Source organism: Dipodomys spectabilis, unplaced genomic scaffold (genome assembly GCF_019054845.1).
Source record: "Dipodomys spectabilis isolate Male_0828 unplaced genomic scaffold, ASM1905484v1 ptg000004l, whole genome shotgun sequence".
Lineage (NCBI taxonomy): Eukaryota > Metazoa > Chordata > Mammalia > Rodentia > Heteromyidae > Dipodomys > Dipodomys spectabilis.
This window is the reverse complement of record NW_024870681.1, coordinates 10,691,768-10,704,380: the sequence shown is the minus strand read 5'-3', so window position 1 is coordinate 10,704,380 and position 12,613 is coordinate 10,691,768. Positions and strand designations below refer to the sequence as shown.

The 12,613-nt window shown below is 38.2% G+C and overlaps 2 protein-coding genes across 5 annotated transcripts in view; one reads left to right on the top strand and one right to left on the bottom strand.

The window, feature by feature from the left end:
- The window catches only part of Ppm1e (protein phosphatase, Mg2+/Mn2+ dependent 1E), a 113,636-nt gene extending 105,840 nt beyond the window's left edge, over positions 1 to 7,796 (top strand). Inside the window, exon 7 of the mRNA XM_042690834.1 lies at positions 5,886 to 7,796. Within this exon, the coding sequence (XP_042546768.1) occupies positions 5,886 to 6,937 (1,052 nt within the window). The 3' untranslated portion in view covers positions 6,938 to 7,796. The remainder of the gene's footprint in view (positions 1 to 5,885) is intronic.
- A 709-nt stretch (positions 7,797 to 8,505) lies between these two features.
- Positions 8,506 to 12,613, bottom strand: part of Trim37 (tripartite motif containing 37) — a 111,861-nt gene continuing 107,753 nt past the window's right edge. For 2 of the 4 annotated variants that reach the window (XM_042690775.1, XM_042690803.1), the window contains exon 24: positions 8,603 to 8,843. In XM_042690775.1, the coding sequence (XP_042546709.1) occupies positions 8,696 to 8,843 (148 nt within the window). In that variant the 3' untranslated portion in view covers positions 8,603 to 8,695. The other 2 variants (XM_042690794.1, XM_042690785.1) reach the window with 2 other exon arrangements.

Genomic DNA, 12,613 nt, shown 5'->3' with positions numbered 1-12,613 from the left:
AACACAAGGTGAAATTAAAAGCAGGGAGAAGTGTCCTTGAGTAAGAACGTGACAATCTGAAGGCCAGAAAGGAGGGCATCAAAGAGGAGGTGACTTTTGAATTTAATGTGGAGAATAGTGGTTAGAAAAGGAAATCCCAGGTATAGAGGAATATAAATATTTGTGAGTTTTGAAAAGGCAAAAAATAGCAAGGACAGGAGGCTAGAACAGAAGATAGGAGTGGTAAGAGTGTTGGCGTGAGACTATATTCTAGTCTAGACTTCACCAGATGATTAAGCAGAGGTATATTTGTATTTGTAAAAGTATATTTAAAGGTAGTTACAGTATAAAAAGAATGCAGAAAGGTCTATATGGGAGACAAGGCTGTAGACAGAATTGAGAACAGGTAAAAAAAAAACAGATGAGGACAGGATATGGAATAGTGTAAACAGATGAGACAGAATGACAAGTTGTGGGGAAGAGGAAAGCTAACTTCCAGGTTTCTGACTTGTGACAAGAAAGATGATATAGCTGGGAAAGTGGCTCAGTGGTAGAGCACTTGCCTAGCATGCCTGAGGCCCTGGGTTCGATTCCTCAGTACCACATAAGCAAAAAGAAAAAAGCTGGAAGTGGGGCTGTGGCTCAAGTGGTAGAGTGCTAGCCTTGAGCTGAAGAGCTGAGGGACAGCGCCCAGGCCCAGAGTTCAGGCCCCACGACCGGACCCCCCCCCCCCAAAAAAAAAGATGATATAGCATTTAAAATAAAGCAGCAGCTGGGTGCTGGTGGCTCACACCTGTAATCCTAGCTACACAGGAGGCTGAGATCATTCAAAGCCAGTCAAGGCAGGAAAAGCCCATGGAGACTTATCTCCAGAAAGCTGGAAGTGGTACTGTGGCTCAAAGTGGTAGAGCTATAGCCTTGAGCAAAAATTGCTCTGGGACAGCACCTAGGTTCTAAGTTCAGGCCCCATGACAGACAAAAACATAATAAAGCAGGAGCAGCTCTGGGGAAGGGAGAACAGATAATGAGTATAAACATAAAATACTGTATTTTATATTCTAGGTGTTGATGGGATGTCTTGTACACAGTTGGAAATTCAGATCTGGAGTTTGAAAATCATAGGTTGGAGATAGACTTGGTAACTTCTTTCCATCTTGGAAATATTAGCAAAAAGTATCTGAAACTATAGGCATAGGTGACATTGCCCAGGAATGTTACGTTGAATTATGAAAATAAAGTTCACTAATTAAGATTGAATAACATGGTCAGGTGTCTGGGTCTTTATCTTGGTTCTACTACTTTCCAGACCATGGAAATTTCACTCCTCAGTGTCTCTTTGCAAAGACAGGACAGTAACAGTACCAAGCTCATAGAAATTTTGTATTCAGTGGTATAGTATATGTATCATCTTTTGAAGCAGCACAATGCTGGCACAGTGTTAGCATACAATGATTGTTGGTGCTATTACGTTGAAAGGACTGGAGAAAATCAAGAAAGGATCAAAGACATGGACTTGTGGGAGACTGCAGATGCTTAGAGAAGTCTCCTAGGAGTAAGTAGGGAAGAGTTAAATGCTTAGAGGTCATGTAAGAAATGTTTTTTGGGTTTGTTTGTTTTGTGGGTTGTAGGGCTTGAACTCTGGGCCTGGGCACTGTCCCTCAGCTCTTCGGCTCAAGGCTAGGGTTCTACCACGTAAGTCACATCACCACTTCTGGCTTTTTCTGTTTATGTGGTGCTAAGGAATTGAACCCAGGGCCTCATGCATGCAAGGGAAGCACTTGACCACTGAGCCAGAAATGGGTTTTAAGACAGGAAAATTATTACCTGACTTACAAAAAGGTAACCTCTCTGTATAACACTTAATAAAAATATTTTTAAAGACATGGAAATTGGTAGGTGGAAAAACATACTAATTAAAAATAGGTAAGGAAAACCAGGCAATAACTAAGAATACATGGTAGTTTATTTATTGGGCAGGTTGATGGCAAGAGTGAGAAAAAAATAGTGTGGTAGCTCAAGGGAAAAACCAGTTTGTTAAAGGATTGCATAGTTTTCATTTTTAGAATGAGATTTTAGATTTAAGCACGTGTATGGGGAAAAAGAGCAAGTAGAAGAGAAACTGGAAATGAGAGATTAGATAGTGACCTAGGGAAACTTCAAGTTTAGCTTTTGTTGTTGTTGTTGTTGTTGGTCGTGGGGCCTGAACTCTGGGCTTGGGCGCTGTCCTTGCGTTCTTCAGCTCAAGGTGAGTGCTCTACGCTTGAGCCACAGAGCCACTTCTGGTTTTCTAGTGGTTTATTGGAGATAAAGTCTCATGGACTTAGGGCTGGGAAGGTGGCTCAGTGGTAGAGCGTTTGCCTTGCATGCCTGAGGTTCGATTTGTCAGCACCACATAAGCAAAAAGAAAAAAGCCGGAAGTGGCGCTATAGCTCAAGTGGTAGAGCGCTAGCCTTGAGCTGAAGAGCTGAGGGACAGCGCCCAGGCCCAGAGTTCAGGACCCATGACCGGACCCAAAAAAAAAAAAGTCTCATGGACTTTCCTGCCCAGGCTGCTTTGAACCGTGATCCTCAGATCTCAGCCTCCTAAGTAGCTAGGATTACAGACGTGAGCCACTGGCACCCGGCTTCAAGTTTAGCTTTGAGAAGGAAAAGGGATAAATCTGGCTTTGAGAAAATGGTAGCAGATATAGATATAGGTGAGTCTCTACAAAGTAAAAAAGTTGGATATAGGAATTGTGGAAATGCAGTTGTGACAAGCTTAATTTACTGAAGCAGAACATTAGTGCATCTTCCAAAGCCTAATTGTTTAACTCAGTTAAGGAGATGCAGAATATATGGGAAGCTCATGAAACACAGGACTAAATAAGAGAGAGGGACTACATAGAGTGTGGTCCATCTTTACATAAAAAATACAAAATAACAGCTTTTAACAACATCTCAGCTGATTTCTCCTCATGAGTCCTTCAGATATATGATCCAAAGCTGACAGAGGCATAGTAGGCTTTCTAGCATATGGAGGGAGGAGGTTGAAGATAAAAGGATGTTGGCATTTCTACCATGAAATGGATATTCATGCCCTCCTACCAAATTTGGGGGCGAAATGTCATGAATTTGACACCCAACAGTACAGCAGGTGAAAAGCCAGAATTTTGGCAGCATTTTCTCTGTGCAAATCTTTGTATGTTCTGTTCCAAACTAACAGTTGCAGTAGTCTTTTAATTGTAGCACTAAAACAAGACTTTGGGGAACAGTATGACTCAGATCCTATTTATTTTTAGAGGTGGCATTCAGAAAATAATAATTCAGTCAGGTAGAATAGAATAGAAGAAATTAAGTAAACTTGTGGAGAAAACAGAATCTCATGATTGGAAGTTTTAATTAGCTCCAACAGTCTATTGGGAGGCATCATAATAAAGTGAAGTTGGTATGAAATCAAAACCATACTTGAACAAGATGGTTTTGACTATTAGAAAATAATGAATGGCTAGGTGCCTACACCAGTAATCCTAGCTACTCACAATCTGAGGAGTGTGGTTTCAAGCCAGCCCAGGCAGAGATTCTTATCTCAGAGAGATAAGAATGAGACTCTTTTTTTTTCTTTTTCACATTTTTAAATTATCACTGTGAATATACCATACAGAGGGGTTACAATTACATGGGCAAGATAGTGAGTATGATATGCTTATCTCTAATTAACTTCAGAAAAAAAAGTCAGAAGTGATTCTGTGGTCAAGTGGTAGAGCACCAGCCTTGAGCAAAAAAGTTCAGGGACAACACCCAGTCCCTGAGTACAAGCCCCAGGACTGGTACTAAAACAAAAAAATAAAACAAACAAAATAATGGAGTCTTTAGAGATGAATAAGGTAATGGAGTTATAAATTTGATAACAGGAATGAAGTTGAATATTTATAGGTTTACTAAGGTAAATTAAGTAATTATCTGTTCTGGTATCCAGTCAAGCAACTTACTGGTTAGTGCATGTTGCCCACATTGGCAATAATATATTTAGCCACAAGGTTTCTCTTGACCTTTTGACCTATGTGAAGATTATACAGTGAAGTGACATGTTGGAATGGAATCTTTTTTGAGCAAGAAAGAATCTAAAACTGATATCAAAATCATGGTTTACTTATCTTCATCTTAGTGCAATAGAAAGAACAATAATAATGAATTATGTAGGTAATAACTGCAAGTGCTAGAATTTGGAGCTCAGCCACTAAATTACACACCACTACTTTTCATATAGCTTAAGTGGTTAAAGATACTTACTAGGTTCTCTCCAAATAAGTAAAGGAAAACAATGAATGTAAACAATGAGTAGATCTGGTAGTGTTCTAGAGCTGAAAAGTTCCAAAGGCATTGCAAATGATCAATTATCTCAGTAGTCTATATAGAGACCTAGCTTTTTATGTGGGACTCATATCTCCAGTCTTGATTATACACTGCTTCTAACAGGTTGCCTGTCTTTGTGTATGCTTGCTCAAGCAAGACACTTTTGCTTTTTTTTTTTTGGTCGTGGGGCTTGAACTCTGGGCCTGGGCACTGTCTCTGAGCTCTTCAGCTCAAGGTGAGCAGTCTACCACTTAAGACACAACACCACTTCCAATTTTCTTGTGGTTAATTGGAGATAAGAGTCTCATGGACTTTCCTGCCTGGGCTGGCTTCGAACCTCAATCCTCAGATCTCAGCCTCCTGAGTAGCTAGGATTACAGGTGTGAGCCAGGGTGCCTGGTGAAACTTCTGCTTTGTGGTAACTGACTCTTTTCAAGACTCAGGTCAGATATCATTCAGTGAGATAAGGAAAAAAATGTTGCCTTGGAGGTTTTCACGATTGTTAATAAGTTGTATGTATGAACAATACAAATAAAGACAGAGAAGTGGGTAACCAGACACATTAAGAAAGCAAAAATAAGGTATCCTCTGAAGACAAAGAAAAATGTCTATGGATTTCCTCTTTGTTTTCTAAAAGTTATAAAACAGCATACAATTGAAAGCTTGTTGAGCTAGAAACCAAGCACATTGCATTCTAGTTATCTTGTATGAAGCTTTGGAATAGAGGGAATTGATTTTTTAAATTCTTGTAACCTTACAAGAACAACATGGAGCTAGTCATTGATTTCTAAATAAAGGTAGAGCCAAAATTGTTTAACGACAACGGCTAGAACTGTGGTTTGTGTTTTCAATATGGACTTGTTCTTAAGTTGCAATTAAAACCTAAAGTACCTACGGTTTATGCCTGTAATCTTAGTTGCTCAAAGGCTGAGATCTGAGGATCACGATTCCATGAGGCTATCTCCAATAAACTATTCAAAAAGCCCTAAGTGGAGCTGTGGCTCAAGTGGTGGAGTGCGCTAGGTATGAGAAAAAAAAAAATGCAGGGGAAACATCTAGGCTCTAAGTTTAAGCCCCAGGACTGGCACCCCACCCCCACCCCACCCCTCAAAAAAAAAAATCCTACCTACTCAGGAGGAAGCTGAGATCTGAAGATTATGGTTCAAAGGCATCCCAGGTTCAAGCCCCAGTAGCAGTACCAACCAACCAAAACCAAACAAAATGTAAGCACCAGTAAAAGAATAGATCTACTGAATCAAAAAAGTTTTCCTGTGTATGGTTGAACTTTTCAATACAGCCAACAAATTGTCTTGACTTGCTTGTTTCCATAGTCAGTAGAGCCTAAAATCATAGACACACAAGGTTCAGAGTATATAAATTAGATAAAGACTGAAGCTCCATGACTAGCAATTATTTAACTGGGAGTAAGGTGTTCTCTTAGAGAACTCAAGTATTTTATCTAAATTATTTTGTAATCCTTTCCATTAAATTATCAGACATCCATTAAATTATCAGACATGCCATAAATATTCTAATCAAAGTGTCTTTTGATGTCACACTTTCTAATTCCCACAGGAGATGCTGAACATAAGCCATATATTTGTGGGGATGCAGATTCTGCCTCTACTGTTTTGGATGGGACTGAAGACTACCTCATTCTAGCTTGTGATGGCTTCTATGATACTGTTAACCCCGATGAGGCAGTGAAAGTTGTGTCTGACCACTTGAAAGAGAATAATGGAGACAGCAGCATGGTTGCCCACAAATTAGTGGCATCAGCTCGTGATGCTGGGTCAAGTGATAACATCACTGTCATTGTGGTATTCCTGAGGGACATGAACAAAGCTGTAAATGTTAGTGAGGAATCAGATTGGACAGAGAACTCTTTTCAAGGAGGGCAAGAAGATGGTGGGGATGATAAGGAGAATCATGGAGAGTGCAAACGCCCTTGGCCCCAGCACCAGTGCTCAGCACCAGCCGATCTAGGCTATGATGGGCGTGTGGATTCATTCACTGATAGAACTAGCCTGAGCCCAGGGTCCCAAATCAACGTGCTGGAAGACCCGGGCTACCTAGATCTTACACAAATAGAAGGAAGCAAACCTCACAGTGCCCAGTTTTTGCCACCAGTTGAAATGTTTGGGCCTGGTATACCAAAGAAAGCAAATCTTACAAATGAGCTAATAATGGAGGAAAAATCAGTTCAATCATCATTGCCGGAACAGAGTGGTACAGGAGAGTTTCTGGCTTCTTTTAATTTGGGTTCAACAGAGCAACATATATACAGAATGGAGAGCTCATCTCCTGTCTGTTCTGGGTTGGAAAGAGAACAGTTCAAATCCCTGGGGAAAAGAGTTTCAAAATATCATTTACACCACCACTCTAGGAGGCAGCATGGGTTCAGGTTTAATCCAAAGTTTTATTCATTTCTCTCTGCTCAAGAGCCTTCTCACAAAATAGGCATTAGCCTGTCCTCACTTATTCGAAGTGGGAAGAGAAACAGAATGTTAAGTTCTGTGCCACAGAAGGAAAATAGTTGGCAAGGGTACAGTGAGAATATAATAAAGAAGGTCAGAAAGAATAATAATATTCCATACCCAGATCTTTCCTGGAACTATAAAATATAGTACCTTTTCTTCCAAGTAGGCTAGCTAGCTCTCAATTAAAAATACCACTATCAAAGTAGAAACAAGGTAGACATTTTTCTAAAGCACATGTGCTTCATTATGAATCCATGGAGGCTCGATTCTTAAATGTAAATAGATCTCTAGGAAACTCAAATAGTGTTTTCGACTTGAAAAAAAGTATTGGCAGTTTCACTAGCAAAATTATACAACTGGTTCCTGTGATGTGTCTCTACACCTACATAGAATCCTCTTGTCCACTACCCCTTCACATCACTAGTGGAAGTTACTTCAGTCAGGATATATAGGGTTGAAATCTGCTCTGATGTGCCTAATCTATCTATGGGAAACCTAATGCAGAATTAAAGCTGAGAACTCCAGGGGAGTTTGAAGGGTCTCCCCTAACCCTTTGTTTTGGAAGGGAAAAGACTAAAAGCCATATGGATTTTAAATGACAATGATGAAACTAGAAAGCAAGTATAGAAGTGTCACATTCTCAGACTTGTAAGGCATTATATTATCAAAGAAATTTGCTTTTCTTCCCTGTAACAAATGACAATTATGAACATCTTTATTTCATTTATAAATATTTTAAAATTAAAATATATTTCCTAGGGCTGTAGTTACTTGAGTTTTATAGCCTGTTATGGTGCTTTGGGTGGAATTTTTTGTTATTTGTCATTTTAGGAGACCACTGTATGCTGGTTTTTAATCTATGATGTGTTTTTTACCCTACCTTCATCTCAGGAATAAAAGTGGTTTAATAGAGATGATGTTGGGTACAAAATATGAGTCAAAATGCCATTTAAAAAGAAAGTTAAGTAACATTTCTATATTTTATACTTTTTAAAGATCAAGCAGCATATAGTACAACATAAGGAAAATGCAGATATGAAGAAGAGCAAAGTCTGTTATACTGGAGGAGCAGCCACTGTCCTGCTGTGTGCAACTGCAGAGATAAGTTTTGTGCCTCTCACTTCTCACTATTTATAGCTGATACATTAAAATTATGTCCTTATTCTACTTTATTCTACTTCTGCAGTTTAAAGCCAGAGGCATATCTTCAACTAAGCAGAGTAAATAAACCAATGATCAGATTCATTCAGTAAAGCAGCTCTGAATCTGAGAATCAAGAGTGTCTCCCTGTTACACTGTGCCTACTCCCTCTCCTGAGTCACCAGTGGACAGGCCATGTTAACAGACAAGAGTAGCTACTGGAGTGATCACTCATGCAGTTGGAGGCGCTAGATGCTCTTGCTAATACAATTTATCTTCCCTGGACCCAAATAAAGACTAAAATCCCCACATCTTAAAGACAGATAACTGTACACACTATGGGTGCCAGTATAGTTACATCAAATACTTAAAAAAAAAACCCTCACTTTAGCAATGATTCATTTGTTAATCTACAAATTTTATTTTTTTTTAAATTTGGATGTAAGTAGATTTTCAGTATTTTTCTCTTGAAGTCACTTTTTCCCTCAAGTCTTGTGACACATGGGTGAAAAGAAGTGAATAAACATGGCTCCAACTATATAGTGTTAGAACTTTTCATCATTCTGAGGCTTTACCCCATATATGAACCTCTTATCTGTCATTTTCTGAAGCCTAGATCTTGTTGACAACCCATCAGATGCAAGTGTCAGTTTCAAATGAATTATCTAAGGAACAAGAAAACAGAGGCAGCAAAATATTGGTATACATTTATAGCCAAACATTTAGTAAATTTTAATTTTCTGTGGTTGATGGTACTATTTTTGATCAGAACAAAGGTGAAAGTTCACGAAATAGGCTTTTACAGTGGGGAAAAAAAGGAGTGGATGAAACTGGGAAAAACACAGATCCATTTCTGAAGGTCTGGAGGTTGTAGGTCTGACTATATAACAGTGTTATTTCCATACCATTAGCTCTCTAGAAAATAGAGAAAAGTAGCTCTAGTGTGGTCAAGTTAATAAAACAATATTGTAAAAAATAGCAAATATTCATTTGTTCACAACATGCATATTTGTAGGGTAGTTAGGAACCATTTGTAAGGTAAGTCCTTTAAAATTCTATGATACACATTAAAGTAGTGGTTATTGGTCTGATACATGCTGCTCTTGGTTCTATAAACTAGATTTTTTAAAAAGCAGTGCTTTGTGAAATGCAGTGTTATACCTTAATGCCACTGGTGATAGAAAAGTAGTTCCCTCAAGTTCAAATCCTATGCCCTTATCTGCTGCTTGCTAACGTAAGCAATAAGTAACCCTCTAATTAATGGTATCTCCTCATTTCTGTAACTTCTATTTAATGATGGTGTATGTGGTGATTGTAAAAATATTAGACAGATATAAAAGTATATAATATATATTAACTGTAAATGCTGAGCTATAGTCTGAATTAAGTGTTTTGTATCTCTATTCATTGTGTAATTTAGTGGTGGTGAAAGTTCTATACTCAATCTTTAAAGAGTGACAGAATCCCTTTTTCAATTTAACATGATCTGCATCAATTTGTTTGCCTGCTAAACAAGTTTTGTTAGACTAGGAAATAGTAAAACAAATATAAACAAGAAAGTGTAGTCTTGGATAGGGACACAGACTTCAAGTCACCAACTGAAGTTAATACTCTTTGTACATTCACTGTGAGTTTCAAAGGGAGTCAATCACTAAAGGTTTTGTTTTTCACTTTCTAGATGTGTACTTTTGAGGGATATCTGAGCTCAGGCAATGATACAGCCCCAAATACTGGGGCTACTAATGCCACTGAGGTCTGTACTAGAGATCAAATAGAAACATGTATGTATATACCTTTTCTTTACCTAAAAGTGCCATCCATTGTCCTTGAAGTAATATGATTAAAGTTCCTGTTGCATTTAATTTAGGAGGCTCCTTGAAAGTAATATCTTTTCCAAGGACAAGGTCAACAATGTCAATGTCAACAATGAGTCTAATCCTGACCACATTTATAGTGGTATACTTTCAACACTGCATTTTCATGACAAACACATTCCATTGTTAGAACACTGTGCCAGTAAGAAGTGTGACATCCAATGGCAGAAGAAACTGATGCATGAAGTATAAATCAGTGTTTACAGATAAAACTACTGTGGTTCAAGAACTTCCTTCCCCATCTAAGGCTTGCTGAGGTTTTGTGAGGAAATGATCTAAATTTTGATTTTGCTTTTTAAACTTGTTTGTTCAATAAGCATTTTAATCTAAAGCAAGGCTATAAAAGGGAATACTACAGTTTTGTTCACACTTTAGTTTGGGACAATTTTTCTTTGGAACATAAAACTAGTAAAACATCTTTTCAATTTTGGAAAACCATGTGATGCTTAAAGAAATAACTTCTCTTCTGTACTGACCTGTGAAAAGATGTATTTTTCAAAACAAAATGATACTGCCAGTATTATAACACAACTATCTTCCAGACAAATGGTACTGTATTGAGAAAAATAATTGTTACTTCCTCCTGCAGCATTTTATTTCAAAGACTACTGTACTAATTAAAATAAGAAATCGGATGGGAAATTCCAGACTGACATAGCAGTTGTTTTTTGAAAAAGAAATACTTTATCTTTGATGTATTAGCTAATCCAAATACATCATTGTAAACCTCTCTAGGTGCTCTTTGGTGAGATACGTTTTCTCTTGTTCCTGACAATTCTCTGCAAAGAATTCTCTATGGAGTGAAGTGAATGAAGTGAAATCATTTCTTACCAAGTAAATTTATCAATTTATGAACCTGCTCTACAGATCACTTTTGAGTTGAGTTGTAATCATAAGTGATCCTTCATATTTTATTTATTAAAACTGATTATGCAGGTAAGGAGTATGTTGAAATTTTGCCAATATCTTAATAAAACCCAGCAATTGAAAACCACAGGTCATTTGTCTTTTTCTTAAAGAAAATTTGAGTTATTAAATTTAGGCAGATTCCCTTAGAAGTGAAAAGTCTCAAGAAGTTACTTTTTAAGTAGAAGCATTTAAAGAAAAAAACTTGCTAAGTACTAGTAAAAACACTTTCTTTTCCTCCCATCAGTTTAAATGGGGAAAAGGGAAACAGTAGAGGGGTTAGAAGCCTAAAGTAGGAGAGAATCAAGACCTTCCAAGCACTGAGTGGTGACTATACAATCTTCCAAAGACTTCATTCTTAGAACTCTCTACCCAACCATCAAGTTTTTCCCTTTCACACCTTTCCTCTTTTAGTCTCAGAAGGAAAGAAATAAAAATGAGTTGTCACTGAAAGTGTTTCTGGAGGAGACAGAAAGGAAAATGTGAGAGAAGTAAAGCCAATTAAGCAAGACACCTGCATCTTGCAGAGACGGAAGCTTTTCTTCTGCCAAGGGCCATGTGGATATTTATAACCTCATTCAAGGGCCATACAAAAATACCAAGATAGGCAGAGGGCTGTGGCAGCAAACATACGTCTGGCCCGCTGTGTGTCAAGTATCAAATGACGGGCCCAAAAGCCTGATGTTCCCCACCCTTGATTCTAAGGGAATAGAATTAACCTGGAAAACAAATCTAGTTTACACTGAAATTACCTTCACAATTAACTTTTTAATTTTATAGTTACAATGTGTGTGTGTGTGCGTGTGTGTGTGTGTGCGCGCGCACACAGGTGCTGGCATTGGGGCTGGAGCTCAGAGCCTGGGCACTGTCCCTTAGCTTTTTCACTCAAGGCTGGCACTTCCAGCTTTTTGCTGGTTAATTGAAGATGTTTCACAATTTTTTTTCTGCCCAGGTTGGCTTCGAACTGTGACCCCCCCCCAATCTCAGCCTCTTGAGTAGCTAAGATTACAGGCATGAACCACCAGCTCCTGGCTTACTTACAATAAAACTTTTATTCACTAAAATCAAACTAGTCCTTATCATGACTTTATATACAGAAAGAAATCTTGAATGGATATTTGAAGGGGCTTACTAAAGCAAGGAATGTTACAATAGAACATTTTGATTAAAGAGTATTTATTTACATGTGGAAAAAAAATCCGTCAAGTTTGGTGTTAATTCAAGAGGCACATCTCTTTCCGGAGCTGCCATATGCAGCCACAGTGCAATAAAGTCCTTTGAAAGTCATCAAAATGATCAAATAATCAGAAATGGGTGTTTGGGGCTGAGGTATAGCTTAGAGGCTTTTAGCATTACCCTGGACTTGATTCCCAGTACTACAAGGAGAAAAGATTGGAATGATTTCCAGATTGCCACCTGCCTTTTTTAGGTTAGGGGTGCACAGATGGAATATAGGATTTTATGCATGCTAGCAACTGCTCTACCACTGAGCTACAGGTTCCTACCAACCCTCCCCCCGGCCCCAACATAGTAGCAACAGCAATTACTAAGAGCACTTCGACTGTTGTAGGAAACCTCATTTTGTTTGGCTTAGGAATAAGCTTTAGGAAAACTATTATTTTTCAAGTCAAGTTCTTTTCTGAAGAAAAGAAAACTATTATGTATTAACAATACCAGACAGTTGATTTTAACATTCTTCTTATGCTGAACTGTAAACATATCCCTTGTTATGGAAGCTCCTGATAAGATTGCCCTGCCCTCCTGGCACAAAAACAGGGCCTCCTGTACAGACAGGTTCTGATTTTTCTCATCCTGCTTTAGAACAAGGAAAATAAATGTGAAAAACCATCAGGAATGAGCCATATCCAAAGACATTGTTTTCCAAATAAGTATTAAGTTTAAC